This window comes from Tribolium madens, unplaced genomic scaffold (genome assembly GCF_015345945.1).
Source record: "Tribolium madens isolate multiple individuals breed KSU strain unplaced genomic scaffold, Tmad_KSU_1.1 Scaffold_97;HRSCAF=244;Tcas5.2_LG3a, whole genome shotgun sequence".
Classification (NCBI taxonomy): Eukaryota; Metazoa; Arthropoda; class Insecta; order Coleoptera; family Tenebrionidae; genus Tribolium; species Tribolium madens.
The window spans coordinates 12,833,540-12,856,049 of NW_025401069.1; the positions used below are offsets into that span (position 1 = coordinate 12,833,540).

General features: G+C 34.2%; 7 protein-coding genes across 8 annotated transcripts; 5 read left to right on the forward strand and 2 right to left on the reverse strand.

The window, feature by feature from the left end:
* Positions 1–6: 6 nt before the first annotated feature.
* Positions 7–1,548, forward strand: LOC123014468. The gene is made up of 2 exons (XM_044413607.1): positions 7–701; positions 785–1,548. Exons 1-2 carry the CDS (start codon positions 431–433, stop codon positions 1,330–1,332), a joined length of 819 nt encoding a protein of 272 aa, XP_044269542.1. The 5' UTR covers positions 7–430; the 3' UTR covers positions 1,333–1,548.
* Positions 1,549–3,152: 1,604 nt separating this feature from the next.
* Positions 3,153–3,530, forward strand: LOC123014728 (cx9C motif-containing protein 4). The gene is made up of 2 exons (XM_044413978.1): positions 3,153–3,342; positions 3,391–3,530. The coding sequence occupies exons 1-2, from the start codon at positions 3,285–3,287 to the stop codon at positions 3,513–3,515; spliced, it is 183 nt and encodes a 60-aa protein (XP_044269913.1). The 5' UTR covers positions 3,153–3,284; the 3' UTR covers positions 3,516–3,530.
* A 178-nt stretch (positions 3,531–3,708) lies between these two features.
* On the forward strand, positions 3,709–3,906 carry LOC123014727. Its single transcript, XM_044413977.1, has one exon. It carries the CDS (start codon positions 3,709–3,711, stop codon positions 3,904–3,906), a length of 198 nt encoding a protein of 65 aa, XP_044269912.1.
* A 9-nt stretch (positions 3,907–3,915) lies between these two features.
* LOC123014726 (GPI mannosyltransferase 1) lies at positions 3,916–5,434 on the forward strand. The gene has a single exon (XM_044413976.1). It carries the CDS (start codon positions 3,916–3,918, stop codon positions 5,278–5,280), a length of 1,365 nt encoding a protein of 454 aa, XP_044269911.1. The 3' UTR covers positions 5,281–5,434.
* LOC123014725 (targeting protein for Xklp2-like) lies at positions 5,286–7,434 on the reverse strand. Of its 2 annotated transcripts, XM_044413975.1 has the most exons (7): positions 7,224–7,432; positions 7,059–7,178; positions 6,910–7,009; positions 6,773–6,863; positions 6,466–6,725; positions 5,903–6,419; positions 5,286–5,852 (listed from the first exon to the last, which is right to left on the reverse strand). In XM_044413975.1, exons 1-7 carry the CDS (start codon positions 7,306–7,308, stop codon positions 5,457–5,459), a joined length of 1,569 nt encoding a protein of 522 aa, XP_044269910.1. In that variant the 5' UTR covers positions 7,309–7,432; the 3' UTR covers positions 5,286–5,456. The 2 variants fall into 2 exon arrangements, with proteins under 2 accessions (XP_044269910.1, XP_044269909.1); XM_044413974.1 differs by having other exon boundaries at positions 7,059–7,434.
* Positions 7,435–10,156: 2,722 nt separating this feature from the next.
* On the forward strand, positions 10,157–10,570 carry LOC123014804. The gene is made up of 2 exons (XM_044414080.1): positions 10,157–10,346; positions 10,391–10,570. The coding sequence occupies exons 1-2, from the start codon at positions 10,188–10,190 to the stop codon at positions 10,490–10,492; spliced, it is 261 nt and encodes an 86-aa protein (XP_044270015.1). The 5' UTR covers positions 10,157–10,187; the 3' UTR covers positions 10,493–10,570.
* A 303-nt stretch (positions 10,571–10,873) lies between these two features.
* Positions 10,874–12,629, reverse strand: LOC123014483. The gene is made up of 3 exons (XM_044413628.1): positions 12,515–12,629; positions 12,276–12,373; positions 10,874–12,226 (listed from the first exon to the last, which is right to left on the reverse strand). The coding sequence occupies exons 1-3, from the start codon at positions 12,536–12,538 to the stop codon at positions 11,005–11,007; spliced, it is 1,344 nt and encodes a 447-aa protein (XP_044269563.1). The 5' UTR covers positions 12,539–12,629; the 3' UTR covers positions 10,874–11,004.
* Between the last annotated feature and the right edge of the window lie 9,881 nt (positions 12,630–22,510).

Here is a 22,510-nt window from a genome sequence, read left to right on the forward strand (position 1 = left end):
TCGCCGCCCCCGTGGCCAGACTCGGAGTTGCCTACTCCGCCGCCCCCGCTGTTTCCCACATCTCCTATGCCTCCGCCTACGCCAACTACGGCTGGTAGATCGACTGACACCAAACACCTCGTTATTTATTGAAAAAATAAAGTTGTACATAAATTATAAAAAGATTTTTTTTAAAGTGAAAACCGAAAAAATGGAGACGAATTTTGAATTTGCCGCGCTGTCATTCAGCTGTCAATTCAGCGTCCTTCAGTCTCCCCCAACAAAAAATAAATCGAAAAAAAAGTGAAAATTTTCATGGAAATGTTTGAAAACCAGTAAATAACAAAACAATGCCACTAAAATCGCGCTACTAGATCGCCCTTGCTCTCCCCTTCACTGCTTCCAGTAAAAAAATAAAAATAACAAACGCACATAACCTCAAACTGAAAAGATGGTAAGAAAACGCTCAAGAAAGTCCGAAAGCAGCGAGGACAACGACAGCGACAGTGATGTAGAATTCAACGTAGAAGAGCGTTCGCAGCCAGCCCCCAAGAAATACAGTCTTCGGGAGCGCAAAAAAGCCCCCTCGTTGACCGCCGATTTCGACTATTACGGTCTCGACGAAGAGGAGGCCGAGACCCGCTCTTCCGATGAGGATTTCAAGATGGAGCCCGATGGAGAAACGGCATCGGAACCAGATGTGGACCCTGCGAACTCAGAAGGTACCCCATTTTGTGTGAAACAAGTGAAGTTTGGTGTATTGTTGGTTGCCTATAATGTTATCCTGATGCAACTTTTGTTCAAGGTCTGATCGACTTTGAGGACATAATCCGGGCGGATATTGTGGTGAACAAGAACAAAATCGATTACGACAATCTGATCCAGAAGTCGGAAATAAGGTTAACACAGCCGAAGAGGCGAGGCAGGAAACCCAAAAACTCACCGGAGGAGAAGAAAGAACCTGATGATAGTCTAGTGTGCGAACCGAATTTGGAAACGTTGTCCCATTTGGAAAACAGCGATAATGCGCCAGAAGAGAAAAACGGCGATGTAACTAATGAGATTCTTCAACCAGAGATACAATTCTGTGAAGGTGAAGATGCGCTCGAAGGGGAAAAAAGTGAAACTGATCCTTTAGTAATTAAAAATGCACATTTGTTAGAGGCGGCGGTGATTAATGTGCCCCTTGAAGGGGGGCAAAACAGCAAAAGTGAACCTGTGTTTATTAAAAATGCAGATTTGGTGGACACACTGATAGCCAAAGCCTTCCCTGATGAGGGAATACACCAAGAAGACGACGACGTTATTGTTCTAGGGGAGCTTAAACACGACGTCATTGTGTTAGATGACTGAAACCATGTAAATAAGATGTAAAATAGCCCATTTTTTATTAGTGTTTCGGTTTTTATATTTATTGAGTTTCTGGTGAGGTTAAAATGATGTGAGATTCAACTTAATTAGTCATCAGGTAAAAAAGCAAGTTGATCGTGTTAAGAGATTTTGTTCAATAAACAAGAATATATTATAAACCTAATGTTTATTTAATATAAATACAGGATAATTATCGTTTTTATTCGTCATTTTTCAATAAAATAACCTCAACAACTTCTTCATTTTTGCATCGGTTTTTACGACTGGGAGACGTAAACCCCCCAAGTTTACCTTGTTCTATAAGTCTCGTTTCCTTAAGGACCTGTCTATAAATTTTTTCTGATACGCCAGTTGCAAGCATTAACCTTTGCTTGTAGTGCGCAAGGGGCACAAGAGGAGTCCCACTCTCAGCCTCTTTCATCATAAATTTTAACACATTTGCAATAACTTCCCGACTTTGGGCAGTAACTGCTTTCCCCCGAACCCCCACCTGCTTTTCGGGTTCCATTTTGCGGTTTTTAGTAACTTAACTATTTATACATAAAAAAAAATAAAAAAACGTAAAATTTACCGATTCATGGGGGTTATAAACTCACTGACACCAACACAAGTAAACAAAATCCACCATATTATAATTGTCGACTGTCAATACCACGTGGTCAAATTAATTTAATTCGTTTGGTGATTGGTTGAATTTTGATAAACAACCAATCAGATTTCAGGATTTTGAAGGTAATCACGATTAACTTAGTAATTCATTTTTTTTAATGATTTAAATTTTTCTAATACTGTCCAGGATTTACGTTTTTTGCAAAACTGCTCAAAAACGCTGGAAAAAAGCAAAAATAACATTATTTTATTTGGTCTAATTCTGTAATTTTTTTGGGCTCTTTTTAATAAAATTTTACTACATATTTACGTTTTTACTTGAAAAACATGCTAAAATATTTGATTAAGACAAAAACAATGACTTAATTTGGTGTTTTTTTGGTTTGTTTTAGCAAATTCTTGCAAAAAAACTGAGATTTTAGTCCAAAAATTTGCATAAAGACGTAAAGTAAAGTAACACTTTTTTTCGACCAAAATTTGTGTTTTTCGTCTTTTTTAACAAAATTTTACTCAAAAACGAGCTAAATCGAATGAAACACACAAAATAACATAATTTCGATTTATTTTTGTAATTTTTAGACATGTTTTGACCTCCAAAATAATGAGTTTCTGGTTTAAAAAGGTACCAAACCGAGCAAAACCAGCTAAAATGATATCAGTTTCAACCCAATTTGGTCATTTATTAGTCAGTTTTTAGCAAAAATTTGAATGTAGTTAAAAAGCGAGCAAAAACACTCTAAAAACGCAAAAATAACAATAGCTTTGGCCCCATTTGATAAATTTTCGGTTTGTTTTTAATCAAATTTTGCAAAATAGTTTTGTTTCTGACTAAAAGACATACTAAAACGCTCAGAAAAGACCAAAATAATGTACTTTTTGACCCATTTTGGAGATTTTTTGACCTTATTGCATAAAATCTCATTAAAAAAAAACACAAAAAATATTTCTCGGTTTTTTGACTTATTTTTGAAAAAAATTGGCATTTGAATTTCTGGATAAAAAATCAAATTAAATAAGTTAATTTTATTAAAGATTTGGACGAATTTTCGATAAAAAAATATTTCAAAATACCTATATTAATTTTTTGCTGCAACAACAGCTACATTTATAAAAAATCATCAAAAATTAGAATTTTTGCAAAACAGTTTTTGCATAAAAATCACCAAATCTGGTGAAATTTCACTAGTGTCGGTTATCACGTGATCACAAGTGGCCAAAATTATCCCAAGAAAATTCCCAAACCGGAAAATTTCCACCAAGTTTTCGGTCTTAACACGAAACAAAGTGCGTTTTTCTCGTTGGTTAATTTCGCATTTTCCGCCCTTATGCCCAAGAAAGACCCGTGCAAGGTATTCGCTTGTAGAATCCAAAAGTGTCTCGAAGGTGTGTCCTAACCTAAAATTCCACCGGGTTATGTAATTTCCTCCGTAGATAACAAATTCCAAGAATCTGCCTGTCAGTACGCCATCGAGGACCTCCACAACTGCTGCCGCAAGTGGAAGAACCAAAGCCTCGTCTGCGACGGTATCAAAATCGCCCCAACCCCCAAGGCGTGATGAAACAAAAAACTCTCTTCAAAGACAGACCGCTCCTTTACAGGTACCCCCGCACGTGTGCTGGACTTTTAACCGCCGGTGGAGTTCTCCTCTTCTTCTCGAAACCGATTTACGACTTGTGTTTCCGTTCCTACGACGCCGTTGACCTCGAGGAGTTGCGAAGGACCCACAGGACACGATTCGACAAGACATAATGGAATCGGTGCAGAAAGCCAAACAGCGGTTCCGTCACTACCCCGTGATCTTAGCAAAGTGTAGTAAAGAAGCCACAAACTACGCCGCTTGTGTCTTAAAAAAGGACAACGTGGGCTTAAACGACTGCAAGGAGGAGTTCGGGAGGTTCAAAACGTGTCTCCAGAAAACAGCGGCGAGTTTAAAAACTAGACTCTAGTGTAGTAAAATGGCCAAATTCATTAGTCTTGATTATAAAACGCACTTGCTAGTGTCTTTAATTGTTAGGTTGGCACTAGTGGCATACGGGGCCTACCATGATCAAGTCTCCTCAGTCCCCTACACCGACATTGACTACAAAGTCTTCACCGACGCCGCAAGACACGTCCTCGACCACAAATCGCCCTACGAGAGACACACTTATCGGTATTCCCCCCTCGTGGCCTACCTCATGGTCCCCAACATCACTCTTCATCCCTGTTTTGGTAAAATTCTCTTCTCCCTAATTGACTTAATCGACGCCATCTTGATCCGAGCAATAGTCAAAACGACGCTTCGTGAATACTTCAAACACACCGGGGAGCCCCAGAATTGCATCACGGGGCGCAGCCGCAAAAAATCGAAGAAGAAAAACGACCAAAGTGACGCCACTGCGAATTTGAGTCTAGTAGTCTGGCTCTACAACCCTCTAACTCTAGCAATCGCCACCAGAGGGAATTGCGACTCGATTGCGGTTTTTTTCGTGTTGGCAACACTTTATTTATTGCAATGTCAGAAGAAATTTTTCTTAGCCGGCTTGATCCACGGCATTTCGATTCATTTCCGGTTATACCCCATTGTGTACAGTCTCACATTTTACATGTATTTGAGCAAATTCTCATTCTATTCGATTGAAGACAGACGCAAGAGGGAAATCACCGATAACAGGGTTGCCACCCGTAAGCCGGAGAAAAAAACAATTTTCAAGAGAAAATATCTGCTTTATTTGGTCCCCAATTTCGACCAAATTCAGCTAGTCCAAGGCTGTGTCTTGTCACTTTTCTCCCTGATTGGCATATTTTATTTTCTCTACGGCTACAAATTCATCCATGAGACATATATCTACCACTTTACCCGCAAAGACACCAGACACAACTTCTCGCTTTATTTTTACCTCCAGTATCTCACTGCGTGGATCAAGAATATTGGGATTTGGCAAAAAGTCTTAGTGGTGTTACCACAAGTTGTTCTCCTGTTGGTTTTTTCCTTCCGTTACGGTTTGAATCGTTTTTCGTTGAATTTCTCAGTCTTGACCCAAACCATAGTCATGGTGACTTACAACAGTGTCTTAACTTCGCAATATTTCGTATGGATTATGGCAATTTTGCCGTTGTGTCTTTGGCAAATCCGGATGAGTCTTAACAATGCTGTGTTTCTGGTCGTTGTGTGGTTTGCAGCACAGGGGGCGTGGCTCCTCCCGGCCTATTTTCTGGAGTTTCACGGCCAAAACACCTTCCTGTTTATTTGGATTCAAAGTGTGTCGTTTTTCTGTGCCAATATTGCGATTTTGGGGAGACTTATCATGTTTTTTGCGCCGATCAAGAAAGAAATGTAATTGTGTATGTAGTTAAGTATAGTGGGTAAAAACTAGTACACACCTGGGCGGAGCCTGCGCCCAAGTGTGTACTTCTAGCTTTTACCCCACTCTATCAATGTATTTGTACAGTTTATAACGAAATAAAATAAAATAAATGGTAAATAAGAAGTAACACAATCAAATAAGTAAAATCACTAGTGGATGTTCTCCTTGTTCCTGTCCCTAGTGTGGAATTTGGGGCTCACTGGGTTTGTGCACTTCTTCGCGGGCTTAACGGTCACCTCCTTGTATTTTTTAATGGGTTGGGCTTTCAGTTCGGCTTGTTTCCTCAACCTCGCCACCTCCTCTTCCTCCCGCCTCCTCAATAGCTCCTCGGCCTGCCGCTGTTTGGCCTCTTTTGCCGCCTCTTTGGCTTTGAGGGCCTCCTCAAACTCGCGTCGCTTTTCAAGTCTCTCATTGGTGGAAAACTGGAATTCTTCGACTACAATTCCGTGGTTTTCGCACTTTTTCGGCTCGAACGGCTTCATAGTCAAGACTTTGGCAGGTCGCGCTTTGAAACTTCCAATATTCAACTCCTCGGTGCTTCGTTTCTGCAAAATTGGATTTTATTACAACAAACTGGAATTTTTTTCTAACTTACGAATGATTTTGATCCAGGATCGCTAATGTTGTCCTGACTGTTGTTCCGCGACCGGAGGATGGTCCTCGGGACTGGTCTTGCGTGAAACTCGCGGGCTTTCTTCTCCTCCTCCAGGACTTTACTAATGAATTCTTCCTTCTTCTTCATGAGTTGTTTGTCGCGTTGCTCGAAGCTGAAAGGCACGACTTGGGTATTCGTCGGTTTGAAGACGACTTTCGGAGCCTCCTCTGGTTTCGCAACTGTTGGTTTCGCTTTGGGGGCTTTCTTGCAAAAGTTGGGGGATTCGGGTTTGGTCGGGGCCTGTCCTTTCGGCTGGACTTTAAACGGGTTGTGCAAGCTTTTGGGCACTGGTTGGGCCTTGAATACGGGGGCTGTTGTATCGGGCTCCTCCTCGGACTTCTTCCTCGCTTCGGTCAAGTGGAACGGTTCGACCACAGTTGCGGGTTTTTTGTCCACAGGGGGCTTCAAGGGCCCCCTCAAGACTTTCTTGTTCACGGGATTTGCTTTAATCTTGAACCTGGAATAAATGAGTGATTTCGGGGATGGTCTCGGTTTCGACTCACTTTTTCGCCTCTTCAAACTCGCGTTCTTCTTGTTCTTGTTTCGAGAGGGCTGTGACTGGACGTACTCGAGTGTTTGTGAGGAATTTGGGGGTGTGTGGTTTAGTGAGTGCGAGTTTTTTGTTGTTGGGTTTTGAACGGAAACGTTTGGGGGTCCCGGATTGGAATTTATTGACGGCTTCTGCTAAAGTCATGGACGAATTATGAGACAAGTTATCGTGGGATGTGTAACGTTTAGGTTGGGCTAATCTATTGATGTGGTCCTACAAAAAACAATAACTATTTGCTTTTAAATTAATGATTTGGGTACCCTTGAGACTGTTTTTCGGCTGTTGAGGGAACAAGTGGAATTGGGTCTTGGGGGTGGATGATCATTCAGACATAACTCATCCATGGCACGTCTGAAATAATATATTTAGATGACAAAAATTACAAGTCAAGACTTACTCAAGTCCATTTTGATTTGGCACTTTATCAACTTTTAAATTACCCATACTTAGAGATCTCCTTAGTCGGCATTTCAAATAAACGGTGGAGTTATTCAACGCTGGAAATGAAACATTTAGAACTGCAAAAACACAAATTGGGCAACATACCTGGATTCTCCATGGGAGAATAAAAATGGTCACTTTCCGCATCAGACAACTCCTGTTCGAACACTTCTCCATTGCGAATGGCGTTTTCCTCGAATGGATCGTTTTCCGTGCCATTTTTTTCTAAAAAAATGTGTAAAACCACAAAAAGACTTGTGTTAAACTCACCAAAGTAGGAGTCGTTAGGGTCGTCTTGATCCTGACAAAAATCGAAGTATTGTCGGGCGTTTATAGCATCATATGCCTCCGCCATGGTTTTTGTAAAAATTTCACCAGTTTTCAGGCCACAAAAACAAACTTCGAGGAGGATGAAGCACTGATTAATCTGCAAAACCGTTGCTTTGAGTTTAAAATGCTAAAAGCGCGCTTGCGTCAAAATGGGGCGATTTGATTGGTTCTTTCCATCAGGTTTTTAAAACGAGGAAATATAAAATTATAACCGATTAATAAATTAATTTCAACAATATATAATCTGAACACATGCTATTGAGTTTTCTTATAATATTTCAAAAAAATTACAAAACCCAGTAATTTCAATTACATTTAATCTTTTTTGACATATGCAACCAAAAATACACAACATCAACTTAAAAATTGATTCTAAAGGGCGCGAATTTTGAATAAGAATTCAACTTTCCCGAAAACTAAACATCGAATGCGATTTTTTTACATAAAAAAATATACATCTTTTGTTTTTTAGCTTAAAAACAAAACAATAATAAACACAAAGATAATTACAATTTCGGAATTATTAGCTGGTATAGACTCTAAAATTTTGACAAAATTGAAAACATAAAAACTTTAAAATTAATTTAAATGAATTCCTTTTTAGACTTTTAAAGATATAAAAAAAAGTGAATACCGCGTTGTAAAAACGCAAGAAACAAATTTTAGAAACATTTTCTGTATACAGTGTGATTCAAAAAAAATTGTCCAATTACGCGGTTTACTTCTAGAACCATCAAATTGCAAACAAAAATTTTGAACCAACCTTCCTTAAATAAATATCTGTTTAAAAATGCAATTTCTTTATTATTTATTATTATTTTTTTTTGTTATTTAATGACGGTAATTTTGTATTTTAATAGTAAAAGACTTTAAAAAATGTATCTGGAATATTGAAAAATGAATAAAATTATAAGACTAATAAGTAAAACATGCATCAAATTCTCAGTTAAATGTAGAAATTTGGGTAAATTTGGTAATAGCACAATAAAAATTTGTTCGTTTCTATAGTAATAAACGTTTCAAATTATTGAATGCAGGCACAAAGCGGTTCAAAATGTAGTTAGTGCAGCGTTGCCAGTTTCAATATTCATAGTTTTAAAACCACGCAACTTAAATAAATTATAACCAATTAATAAATTAATTTAAATATTAAATAATTTAGACACATGCTATTTAGTTTTTTTATAATATTTCAAAAAAATCACAAAACCCAGTAACTTTAATTTCATTTAATCTTTTTTGACGTATGCAATTAAAAATACACATCGTCAACTTAAAAAGTGATTATAAAAAGGCGAATTTTAAATAATAACGAAATTTTTCCGGAACTCAAAAAAAAATTGAATGCGATTTTTTCAAATAAAAAAAAACGTTAGTAATAATAAATAATAAAAATATACTTATCCTTTGTTTTTTTGCTTAAAACCTCGTAAAAATAATAAACACAAAGTGTTTACAGTTTTGGAATTATTAGCTGGTATAAACTCCAATATTTTGACAAAAATTAAAAAAATAAAAATTTTAAAATTAATTTAAATAATTTTTTTTCTAGACTTAGATACATTATAACCAATTAATAAATTAATTTGAATATTAAATAATTTGGACACATGCTATTTAGTTTTGTTATAATATTTCAAAAAAAATCCCAAACCCAGTAACTTTAATTTCACTTAATGTTTTTTGACGTATGCAATCAAAAATACACATCGTCAACTTAAAGAGTGATTATAAAAGAAGGCGAATTTTGAATAATAACTAAATTTTCCCGAAAAAAAACATCGAATGCGATTTTTTTCACATAAAAAAACGTTAGTAATAATAAATAATAAAAATATTCTTATCCATTGTTTTTTTGATTAAAAATAATAAAATCAAACGTGTTTACAGTTTCGGAATTATTAGCTGGCATAAACTCCAAAATTTTGACAAAAATTGAAAAAATAAAAACTTTAAAATTAATTAAAATAAATTTCTTTCTAGACTTCTAGAAGATATAAAAGACTAGGAAAAGTGGATAAAACGCTGTAAAAACGCAGAAAATAAATTTTTGAAAAATTGTGTATATACAGCGTGATTCAAGCAAAGCGTACAATTACGCGGGTCACTTCAAATTGAAAACAAAAATGTTTTACCAACTTTCCTTAAATAAATAGATGTCTCTTTAAAAATTTAACTTCAATTATAATTTTTTTTATTCATTAAGAACAGTAATTTTGTATTTTATTAGTAAAAGACGTTAAAACACTCATCTGGAATATTAAAGAAATGAATAAAGTTTTAAGAATAGTAAGCAAACATTCATAAAATCTCTGTCAAATGTAGAAATTTGGGTAAATTTAGCAACAGCACAATAAATATTTATTGGTTTCTATAGTAACAAGTGTTTCAAATTATTGAATGCAGACACAACGTGGTTCAAAATGTAGTGCAGTGTTGCCAGTTGGTGCTATCTTAAAATATTGATATTTTTAAAACCTCGGAGCTTAGAAAAATTATAATAGTAAATTTGAGCATCTATTAACGATTATTATCAGTTTATAATAGATTGTCGGACCTCACTGGGTTTTGGATTATAGCAGAGATCCTGGCCGGGGGCATAATGGCGCAGTGACATAGAATTTTTTATTAAAATTTTTTTTTTTAGTTTTACGTGTCTTGCAACTTGAATGAAAATCTCGGTCTCAGTTTGCCTTCTTGTTATTCCAGACGCTCCTCTTCAGATATCGCCGAAAGTGCGCGATAAGAAAGCCGCGTGTTGGTGATAATTTTGATGCGCTTTTCCATACCCCAATTCGCGCAAATCGTGACACTTTCCGGCCATCAAAATTCCGGAAATGTCCCAACAATATAAAAACAAGCTCATCATCGCCACTTTTGTTACTTCCAACCCGACATTCGACGATGAAAATTTTGCTTTTGGTGCTCGTTAGTGTCGGATTTTGTGAACTGATTCATCGCGAGAGTGTGGTTCGAGTTAGGGAGGAAGCGGGGCCCGGGGGCGTATGGCAGACCAAAACCCAGTGGAAGGCCCATTGGGTCAAGCATTGGGAGACGCGAAAAGTGGGTATAATTTCAAAGTGGATTTTTGGTGATGAGTTTTGCAGATTTGGATACCGATTTGGAGAAAGGTGTGGGGGCCCGTGGAGGTGAAAGAGTGGATTCCTCTACCCAAACCGCCCCCGAGTTGGACCCCACCGCCATCGTAAAACACATGACTCTTTACAATTGTACGCTTTACACTTTATTGCTGTGTAGTATGAAAGACAAATAAATTATTTATTTATTAAATTGGTTTTATTGGAGAAATTTGGTTTACGAGTCCGCTGCAATGAATATAAATGACGTTAATGGAGAGAAAAGTGCAATATGCCACATTTTAGCGCATGTTGATTTTTATAATTTTTACTAAATGACTTTCATTCGAGTGAAAAATCGATGTAATGAAATAATTATTTTTTTCTCTATGAGATCATTCCAGAAGTGAAAGTCCCGATAATGTCACACATGTGGACTGATAATCCAAAAGTTGTTAATTGATTAGTGCAGTACCGCTAATTAACTTTCACCCAAGGCTGGAGAAAAGAAACTTCAAGTTTGATTTTTTTATTTCACAATAAAAAAATAACAAAACGCAACAATAAACGTTAAATAATAAGTCAGTCGAGTTGTAACATGCAATAAAATAACTAAAATCTAAATATATACAAATTAGGTACTGTTACGAGGACGGGAACGACCAGTTCTTCCCCTGGACTTGACTTTGATTTGGCACCTGAGTCGAGGGCACCGTCACCAGCGGCGCCGTTTTGCTCTCACTAGTTTTCACGTCGCTTCTGTCCCATCCATGGTGGTGGTGGTGGTCGTGATGGTCTGGCGTCGGGAACCATTCTTTGATAATCACAGGTCGCCAGATCATTTTCCACCCAGGGACCCAGATTTCCTTCCAGGCGGGGACCCAGATCTGTTTCCAGGCTTCCTTCCACGACAATTTCTTGTCTTCCACCCAAATTTGCTTCTTTTCGGTCCTCCAAACCTGCTTCCAGGCTTCTTTCCATTCTAGTTTCTTATCAGGGATCCAGATTTGTTTCTTCTCGGTGCGCCAAATCTGCTTCCAGGCTTCCTTCCAGACTAGTTTTTTGTCCTCGACCCAGATTTGCTTCTTCTCGGTGCGCCAAATCTGTTTCCAGGCCTCTTTCCATTCGAGTTTTTTGTCAGGGATCCAGATTTGTTTCTTAGCCGGTTTCCAGTATTTCTTCCAGACCGGTTTCCAAATCATTTTTTTCTTCCAAATGTCATGGGCGGTGTATTCATTACCGTGATGGTCCTTGCCGAGGTAGTGTTCACCATGGATGCCTTCCTTGACCCAGACTGGATACCACAGTTTTTTCCAAGCCGGGACTTGGATTTCTTTCCAGGCAGGAACTTGTATTTCTTTCCAAACCGGTTTCCAGATCTTTTTCCAATCAGGGACTTGGATTTCCTTCCACGCTGGTACTTTTATGGGCTTCCAAACCGGTTTCCAGATTTTTTTCCAGTCAGGCACTTGAATTTCCTTCCATGCGGGTACTTTAATTTCCTTCCATACTGGCTTCCAGATTTTTTTCCAATCAGGAACTTGGATTTCTTTCCAGGCGGGTTTCTTCGTCGGTACCCAAATTGGTTTCCAGATTTTTTTCCAGGACGGTTTCCAGATTTGTTTCTTGCCGGGTTTCCAAATCTTCTTCCAGTCTTTCTTCCAGATAACTTTCTTCTTCCAGTAGCCTGGATCGTGGTGGTCATGATGGTCATCATGGTGCTCCTCATGGTGGATGTCATGATGGTCATCATGGTGCTCCTCATGGTGGATGTCATGGTGTTCCTCAGGATGGTGTTCGTCATGGTAGACATGTTCTTCACTATGATGGGGTGGAAAACTGTCATAGCCTACTCGTTTCTGTAATCTATTTCAAATCAAAAAATTTTGGTTGTAAATTTAGGATTTGGACTTACTGTTGACTCTCGACTGCTTGTTGGTCTTGTGGTTTAGTACTTGTTTCAACTGGCTTACTAGTCGTCCAGGAAATTTGTAGTATTACCCAAAGGGCAATCTGGAAAAGATTGAATTAATTACAATTAATTGAATTAACTCTTCTTCATTTAATTAAATCACGGTTTGCTTTCACCGAATTAAATTAAAAAATCCGTTTGTTGTCTTCGAAGCGTAAAGTCCTTAACACAGTTTCACTAACCACTAGGTTCCGGTGGACCCTCATGGTGTAGGAGCCACAGGAGCGCCTCGTTCTTCACTGAAGAAAAACTCTTAACTCGTTGCTGTGTTTAGTGTGGTGTTTGTTTTATAGCTTTGGGTGTCTTCAGGTGGGGTGTCCACTTTCCCCAAGCAAGGCCAAGGCACAAGGCTAGGAGGAAAGTGAGATTTTGGTTCTGCGGTGTTAAAATCAGCCTCAAACGGTTTCGGATGGCCCTTCGTCCTTCCATAATTATCACTTTCGTTAATTGGTGCAGAGAAAATTCACAGATCACTTTCACACACGTCGCCGGCGTGTGGTTATTGCTCGCGAGACTTGTTTATGGGATAATTCGACGGTCAGTGCACTTTTTATTAGGTTTTGACGATTGAGAAGAGAAAAAATGAAACAACAATTTCTCTTGTTGTTTATTTAATCGGAGTTTGTTTGAAGTCGATTTTGCGGGATTTGTTAGTAAGACGACAAAGACGCGGAAGAGAAAGCCAATAAAGAATTTTGCATTAGGCAAATTGAAAAATCCATCGGATATTTTGTACTTATTTCAGTGAAAACGTCGGTGAATGTTTTGTTTTCTTACAAGGAAGTCGATGGCGAAAAAGTGCAAGAAGTTACGACTCGTCTACGTGATTAAAAAAGCGATTGCATGAGTGGAATTGGGCCCCTATTTTGCTTTCAAGGTCACAATTTAAAACTATTTTTTTTTATTTAAATTATTTAAAATTTTAAAATGAATTTCAGGGTCGAATGTTAAATTTTCTGCAGGACGGAGAAAATAATTAAGAAAAATTTTTGTAGTTGCAATAAAAAAGCACTGAAACAATACGACCTTTTCTATGCAAATTTATTGTATTTTTAAATTATCTAACAGTTCCACTTAATTGTACTTTCTCCATTATGCTGTAAAATAAGAATTGCATTTCTTTAATTAATATTGTTATTGTCCAAACGTGAATTAAAAAAAAAATTAAAAATTGAAATACGAAATTTGTTTTCTTTAATAATAATAATAATAGTTTTAATTTTTCTATTTGTACAAAGTAAAATACGTTACAAACCTAAATCGGTAACTGTACTTTTGACAAAAGAAAATAAAAATATAACACTACTACTATTTTTAATCGAGTTAGACAAAGACAGATTAATACCAAATTTTATTAGACAAATAAAGAGAGAAAATAACAGATCATTGCACAATGAATAAATTTTTGCTCAAGTAGCTTAGGATGTTTACACTGTTTGCAATACTGATTAAGAGAGAGAAGAAATGCAATTTGACACATTAATATTTTCTATCTTTATTTTATTATATCATACAATTTTACCAACTTAATCTCAGAATCACAGGTTAATTATTATTGATTATTATTTGTAAGAATTTAGATTTTGAGACTTAATATTGAATATTAAAAAAGTAACAATAAATCGAAGAAAAATTACAAGACTGGTGTAGTTATAGGTATGAACAGCAAATTTTCTAAACCAACTATGATTATTTTATAATTTGTTCTACTTTTATTCTCAAAATTTTGCAAAAATGAAAAACTTAAAATTTCATTTAAAAGTTTTGGATTCGCAAACTTTTAGGTCGTGAATAAAATAACACACATTGTCTACCACCAAACGTTTTTTACGACGCGTTTCGACCACAAAGTGGTCATTCTCAGGTTAAGTTAGAATAAAGAATTTTCAGTATTTTATTATTTTTTTTATTTAAAATTTTTTTAAAATTTTTTAAAATGATAACTAGAATTTTATTATTTTATTATTAGTATTATTTTTTAGTTTTATTATTTTTTATTCAACTTTTTAAGCGACCTTTTTTTAGAAAATATGTTTTATTTTTTTAACAAACTTCAAAGATGTTTTTACGACGCATTTCGAGCACCAAGTGGTCATCGCCAGGTGAAGTCAGACTTTCAGTATTTTGTTAATTTTTTTCTCATTTAAAAAATTTTTTAGGAGTAATTTTTAAAATTTTATTAGGTTTTATGCGTTTTTGGACACATTTTTTCAACTTTTTAAGAAACCTCTTTTTTTAAAAATTTGAATCATATTTAATTTTTTTAACAAACAAACGTTTCTTTCATTTTAAAGATTCTTTACTTTTTTAGAGATGATAACCAAATTTTATTAGATTTTTATACTTTTTCGACAAATTTTGTCAAATTTTTAAGATATTTTTATTCGAAAATATGAATCTTGTTTTATTTTTATAAACAAACTTAAAAAAATGTTTTTGTAGATACGTTATTTTCATTATTTTTCGCCTTTAGTTTACTTGTTTTTGTTTTCATTTTGTTAACAAAATTTTTGTTTACATTCTTATTGAAACACACAAATAAACAAAATATTTGTGAATGCATTCGCTTTTTAAATATATTTTTTATATACAGGGTGCGTCAGAACTCGCGCTCTAGAGAAAAATTTCAATTAAGATAAGATACCAGGAACATGGAAAAAATGTTTAAAAAACTCTCTGTCAAAAAATTTTGAGATTTATTTTTTGACATTTGACATTTTTTATGTCTATTTAATGATACTGATGATCTTGTATATGTTTTTTTATAATTATTTAATAATAAATATTATTTAAAATAAAATAAAGTACAAAGATTTTGCCAATAAAAGCCACAAATAGCATTAAACAGAGTTCCAATTTAGAATACAGCTTCCTTGTATCCTTTTCTAATAGACTGTAGCAAAAAAACTTGGAAAATTATTTTTCCAACAGAAATAGAGTCAAAGTGCAAAATTTAAACTCTCATAACTTCTAAATTTTTGTAGATAGATATTTTAAATATTTTTTCCATGTTCCTGGGGCTCGAGTTCTGGCGCATTCTGTATTTATGGATTAGGTATTATTTATAGGTTTCTGTTAGAATTTTTTTTCAGAAATTAAAATAACAAGATCTTAATACACTTGACGTAATTTTTATTTGCTCTTATTAGTTTAGAAAAAAAAAAAACAGTAAAATGTAACAATCATGTTTTTTTTTATTCATTATTTTGTCAGCAGTTTCTGAAACGGCTTCGATTTTTTCTTCAGTGCAGGTCACTAACCCATTTCTAATTCCACCCACCAAAACGGAATCTCCTTTCTCGGTGGACCTGGAGGTCCCGGTGAAAGTATTTAAATAACTCTTCGAATTTTTCAAGTTTGAAGCACTTAATCTTGAACTTGGGCCAATGCCCTCGAACTTGTCACCCGAGATGGCATCTCATTGAAAAGTGAAGCATATTTCATGCTCCACTTCTCATTACCGCACTGTTACTCAATGAGCCAATTCTCTTCGCCTATTGAAAAAAAAAATCGCAAATAGAGATCTTTAACAGGTGTGTTCAAGCGTCATAAAGCAGAGCACATCTGTGTGATACAAGAGACGAGTTTTTCAGAGAAAATATTTTTTCAGTCCGGTCATTTAGTAAACAAATACGGGAAGGTCGGTTTTTTCCAACATGGTCACTTTCCCTGCTTCTTGCAACACAAACTTTCCTCGGAATTCGCGTTGGAACACTACAAACGGAAGATACAGATAGTGAAATAGAAATCTGACTTTCCATGGCTTTTTGGCCATCGAAAGGAAAAGCGTTTGTGACACAATGAAGTGACGCAATGTGTTACGAAGTGCAGGGCCGAGGTTTTGAAGAAAGTGGTCCATTATTCGCTAATCGAAATTCAAACATTTCTCCGATTTGTAATCATATGCAGAAATCTGTTTTCGGATATGTTGGGGATTTTTTCTAAATGTTTGTAATTTCTAATTATGGGAGCACTTTCTTCGTGCCTGCTGGAAAATTCCAACATTAAGCGAGTCGAGATTAGATTGGAGATAAATAATGGATGATAATAATTTAAGATTTAGTGAGCTGTTGGTTTCAATGTTAATGTCAGAACTCACAGTTACGCAACGGTCACTTTCGTCGAACGACGAGGCAAGGTCGAAAGCTCTTAAGGAACAAATTTAGTCTTAAAAAATTGAAAGTTCGAAATTATTTGTTTAAAAATCAGAGGAAAATTTGAAACTACAATTAAACTAATTTATAACAGTTATGAATTGCTTTCTACTTTTCTTTTACTGGATGAAGAAAATGGGCGGTTTTAATAATGCTGATAAAGTGAATAAGTATGAATTTTAACAAATTTAAATACATTTATTGTGTATTTTCATAGAAAAAAAATATATGCACACTGAAAAAATTGCACGAAAAAAAAAGAACTCCCATGCTTCTGTTTAAAACTGAAGCGTGAACTGAAGTGTGGTGCAAAAACGCAAAAACGCTGAAACAGGTCAATTTTGTTTCCGAGGGGGACATTTTTTGACGTAATTTTTAAAGCACCTCCAATAACCCCCTAACCCTCATGCACCCCAACCTTAAAAATTTAAATAGCATTTACCCTACTTATGGCACATCATATGAAAGCTATTTTAACAAGCTTTTCAAAACTTTCTACAAAAATTAAATCAGACCATTCATTCATGAGATACAGGGTTTTCTAATAAAAACGAACCAGAAAGAATTTGCAAAAAAAAAGAAACAGGTTAATTTTGTTTTTAAAAGGTCCTTTTCTACGCAATTTTAAAAGCACCTTTACTAACCCTTTAACCTTTATGCCACTTAACTCTAAAATGTCAAATAGCACCAACCACTAGTGATACAAAAAATGAAAACTAGTTTAAAATTTGAGACTACAATTAAACTAATTTATAACAGTTATAAATTGCTTTCTACTTTTCTTTTACTGGATGAAGAAAATGGGCGGTTTTAATAATGTTGATCAAGTGAATAAGAATGAATTTTAACAAATTTAAATACATTTATTGTGTATTTTCATAGAAAAAAAAAATATATGCACACTGCAAAAATTGCACGAAAAAAAAAAAGAACTCTTATGCTTCTGTTTAAAACTGAAGATCAAAAAAATATATAAAACTCATAGATTTTGGAATATTTATTACACTTACACACTTTATTTTTTCCACAATTAAAGCACCGAGAAAAAAAAATTAATTTAACTCTTAAGAATTTTAAACGTAGTGTGTGGTGGATAAAAATGCCACTTTAAGCACTAGTGCGTAAACGTACAGGGTGGTGTTTCAATAAAAACGAGCCACCCCGAATATCTCAGAAACTAAAAAACTAAAAAAACTTTGCACAAACGCCGAAACAGGTTAATTTTGTTTCCGAGGGTGACATTTTTTTACATAATTTTTAAAGCACCTCCAGTAACCCCCCTAACCCCCACACACCCCAACTTTAAAATTTTAAATAGCACAACCCTACTTATGGCACATCAGATGAAAGCTATTTTAACAAGCTTTTCAAAACTTTTTACCAAAATTAAATCAGTCCATTCTAATAAAAACGAACCAGAAATTTGCAAAAAAAAAACAAAACAGGTTAATTTTGTTTTTAAAAAGTCATTTTTAAAAGCACCTTTACTAACCCTTTAACCTCTATGCCACTTAACTCAAATATGTCAAATAGCACCAACCACTAGTGATACAAAAAATGAAAACAATTTTAAAATGCTCTTTAAAAGCTTTTTTCCTAAGTGAAATGATTTCTATACATTCATAAAATATCGAACTATATTGCTATTTTATAGATATGTACTAACATTAAATTATAAAAAACTTTATTACCCCTTGTTCTTTAGTACTATTATTTTGACAATAAAATAAAGAAATAAAATAAGTTTCTTACAGCTCCAATAATACTTATAACAATATTAGTAAGTTTCTTTATTTTTTTTTAATAGTTTTTATTAGAAGTAATTACTAATTAGAAACATTATCTTTTGCGAATATCTTATGAATAGATAATCTCATTCAACTTTAAAAAAGTTCGGTAGTAAATAGTAAAAATGATCGATTGACCTCAAGTTGCAAAAACTTTTGAATTATGGTCAACAAGTTAAAATGCGTAATTTTTGAGATATTGAGTAATAGAGTTACGAAGTAACAGATTTTTCCTTTTTTTTTTTTGTAAACTGTACCTCACTGATACAATATTTTGCCGTAAACATATGTAAAATGTTCCGGGGAATCGATTGGCGTAAAGAAAACTGCAAAATTCGTAATGGTTTTTAAGTTATAGACGTATTTAAATTTTTGATATTTTGACTTTATCATAAATTTTCTCGATAACTATTCATCGTAGAGCACAGATCTTTTTTTTGTATGCGATAGAAAATTAAACTTTCTTTCCAACGATACCCAACTCGAGAGTTTGTCATCCATAATTCTGAAATTATTAACAATAAACCGCTCCGCGTACCGAAAATCGCCCAATATTTTGACAAAAATCGAAAAAATTAAAAACTTCAAAATTGTCCATTTGCACTCTTGAGGGTTCAAAAGACTTAATAAAGCATAAAAACATTGTAAAAAAGCGAAAAATAAATTTTTGAAAAATTTTGTGTAAAATATATTGAATGAAAACATTGAAGTTGTCGGCGGCGGTGGTGGCTCAGCGGCAGCCCCGGTCAAGTCGGCAATTTTTCACAAATTCAAATATAATTCAAATAAATGTCAAAAGAGGGCGGGCGCATAAGAGCGCGATCTTTAAAAACATGTGCACATGTTCTGATAAGTACAAGAGAGAAAGCGCACAATACTAACTAAATAAATCACCAATAGATGGCGGGCGTATAAGAGCGCGAACTTTAAAACAAGTATCTACAAAAGTGAAAATAGTGTAAAAAGTTAATAGTATATAAATAAATAAGTAAACAAAAAGGTAAGTTAAAAATAATATAAATGAAAGGTAAGTTTTGCATAAAAATTAAGAATTTTTTTATTTACTAATTATTGTTATTATAACATAGGTCCGCAAAGTAACAGAATATTTTTTAACACCCTGTACAATTATAAATAAGTGCGCATTTTTTTACATAGATAAACACCCCCTAAACTCTATCTTTTCCTGCGACATTGGTTTTCAATTAATTTTGAGTAATAATAATAATAGAATTATTCTTAAACAATTATCACAAATTTTCTCGATAACTATTTATCGTAGAGCAATGATCTTTTTTGTATATGATAGAAAATTAAATTTTCTTTTCAACGATACCAAATATAGGAGGTTTTCTAGAATAAGTCCGGAGTTATTGGTAATAGACCGCTCCGGGTGCCAAAATTGATGAAATCTCAAAAAAAAAACAAAAAAAGTTTTAATTTTAAAATTATTTTATATAACGTTTTTTACATTTCAAGAGATCCTAAAGACTCAAAAAAGTGCACAAAACGTTATTGGGTCAAGTTTAAAAAATTAAGAATTTTTTGAGTTTTTTAAGGTAAGCGGTAGAAATCATAGAAATAGTCAATTTACCTTAAGTCGTAAAAACGGTTGATATATGGTTTTCTAGACGTAAAATTACGCGCTCAACACGATGCAACATGTTAAAATACTCTACGATACTTAGTTTTTGGGATAATGAGTAATAAATTTAGGGATAAGGCGATATAGCATATATCTTATTTTGACCAAAAAATCAAAAATTTTATATCCTCATAAAAAACTAGTACAATACGTAAATTGCGGCAAAATTGTACTTCTGAGATATAGGAGTAATGTTTTAACATAGACATATGTAAAATATTCCGGGAAATCGTTATAATCAAATTTATATTTTAGATATTATTGACTTTATCAGCAATTTTCTCAATAACTATCGTAGACACTATTTTTTTTTGTATACAGCATGTTACTGAAATGCGTTAAGAAACTTTAAACGGTGATAGAACTCATCAAAACAAATTACTTTTCCATTTATCTTTTTTTCGAAAACTCAAATTTATACTTACATTTATTTTCATCGTATTCCGTGTCATCGATGGCCCGGTACGAAAAAGGTTAACGCAAAAAAGTAATTTTTTTTAAATTGTTGTTTAAGGAAGTAATAAAATGGAAAAGTAAACCACAGTTTTGTCCACATACTGCAGTTTCGTATGTTTTTGCAAAACACTGGTCTACCACAGCTTTCAAATTGTTAAAAAACGATTTGTTTAAATAAATTTAAAACAACATTCGGTGGCATTCCCAGTGTTTTTTTGCACCAAACACGGGATCTGAGTAAAATCGAAAGTCTCATTATCGTTTGTTAATCGCTATTTTGTTTTGGAGTTTATGATCCGCATAATGCTTGCGTTAAGTCATTCAGAATCTTCACGCAACTCGTTAATTAATAATTAATAAACACAATAACGTTCCAAGAGCTTCGTGCTTGCCTTTACAAACACCGACCCATTTCATTAATTTCTACGAAAGCCATTAGGTGCACGAAACGGTTTCTCCTCAAGCAAATTCGGGATTTTGTAAAAAGGAAAAGTGACCAGTAATCGTATTTCGGGTATTAATAACCGACGAGATAACTAACTTTCTCTGATACCACAAAATTAATAAATCATTCGGGATTGATTTTTTCAAAACAGCCTAATCATAGTCGGCTAATTTGTAGCTCATTGTGAAATAGATCGCGTTTGTGAATACAATACTAGAGGAATTTCGGTGTAAACTAATTCGTTTTCAACAAACGTTAGTCGTGTTTCTAGAATTTCGATGCGAATGAAAGTCCGGCCCTTTTGGGCCGTTTAGTGAAAGTCCCAGATTCGAGACTTGCGTAATTAGCAAATTAGGTGCAAGTGCAAGTTCAACACCAGGATGAATATCTTTCACGGTTGAGGAAGTTCTCTTACTTCAAGGACTAGGTCAGCGACGTAAAAAAACACTTTCTTCTAAATCACGGATTATAGAGTGTGAAAAGTGTACTAGATCATTCCATTGTTTGTTATGTAAATTCTGTAACGTTTTATTTATTATGTCAAAAATTTATATAAATTGCTGCTTTCTATTTTAATTTATTTTATTAATTGACTCGTAGCTCAATGTCGTTTATTTTAATTTCGTTCGCGGTTTTCTTATTGAAAAGTTTCTCCACTTTGAACTAATTGGATCGTTTTCTTTGACTCAAAGGAACAAATTGTTTCGGTTTTTATCTATGGAGTAATGTAGACACAAAAAACGGAGCAGAAGCCTTAGAGCAGAGAAAATGATGAATTTTCGCTGGCCAAATGTGGATTAAAAAACACTAGAATAAACAAATCGTTGTTTTTATTAAATTAGTAAAAAACTGACTTGGAAATGTTTAGCATTAATCAATTTTTTGTTTCGTTTTATGATTGATTAATTATTCTGTCTTGAAACTTTTCCTTTTTTTATTAATCGTAAACTTTATTAGTTTGAAAAGAAATAATTACCAGTACCAGTTTACCACTTAACATTCAGTTTGTTGAGTTAAACAGAAATTTATACGTTTACCACATAGAATACCAATTACAAGTCTAAATACGATAAAAAAAAGAATGTTAACACATGCAACCAGTTATGCAACAGACTTGAGATTGTGGTAATATAACATAAAAAACAAGACAAAAAGATAAACGAAAACGAGTGATTTTAGCAGGTTTTTTAAAAAGAAGGTTTTAATCGTTAAATTTCAAATTTCAATTTCATCAGCAACAAGTTAAAATATTCTGATTTTGACCAAAAAATCATTGTTAACAATGTTTTAGTTTTTTATTTTGCAAATTGCGGCAAAACTGTGTCTCAATGATATAATATTTTGACGTAAACCTATGTAAAATGTGCCGGGGAATCGATTGGCGTCACTTAAACTGCAAAATTCGAAGTAGTTTTGAAGTTATAGTCGGATTTAAATTCTCGATATTTTTGACTTTATCAGAAATTTTCTCGATAACTATTCACCCTAGAGCACTAAAATTTTTAATATATGATAGAAAATTCAATTTTCTATCCAACGGTACCAAATGTAAGAGGTTATCTCTAATAAGTCCGGAGTTATTGCCATTAGAACGCTCCGGGTGCCAAAAATCGACCAAAATCTCGACGATAAACAAAAAAAAAATTATTTTTAAAATTGATCTATTTTACGTTTTTTACATTCCTAGATGT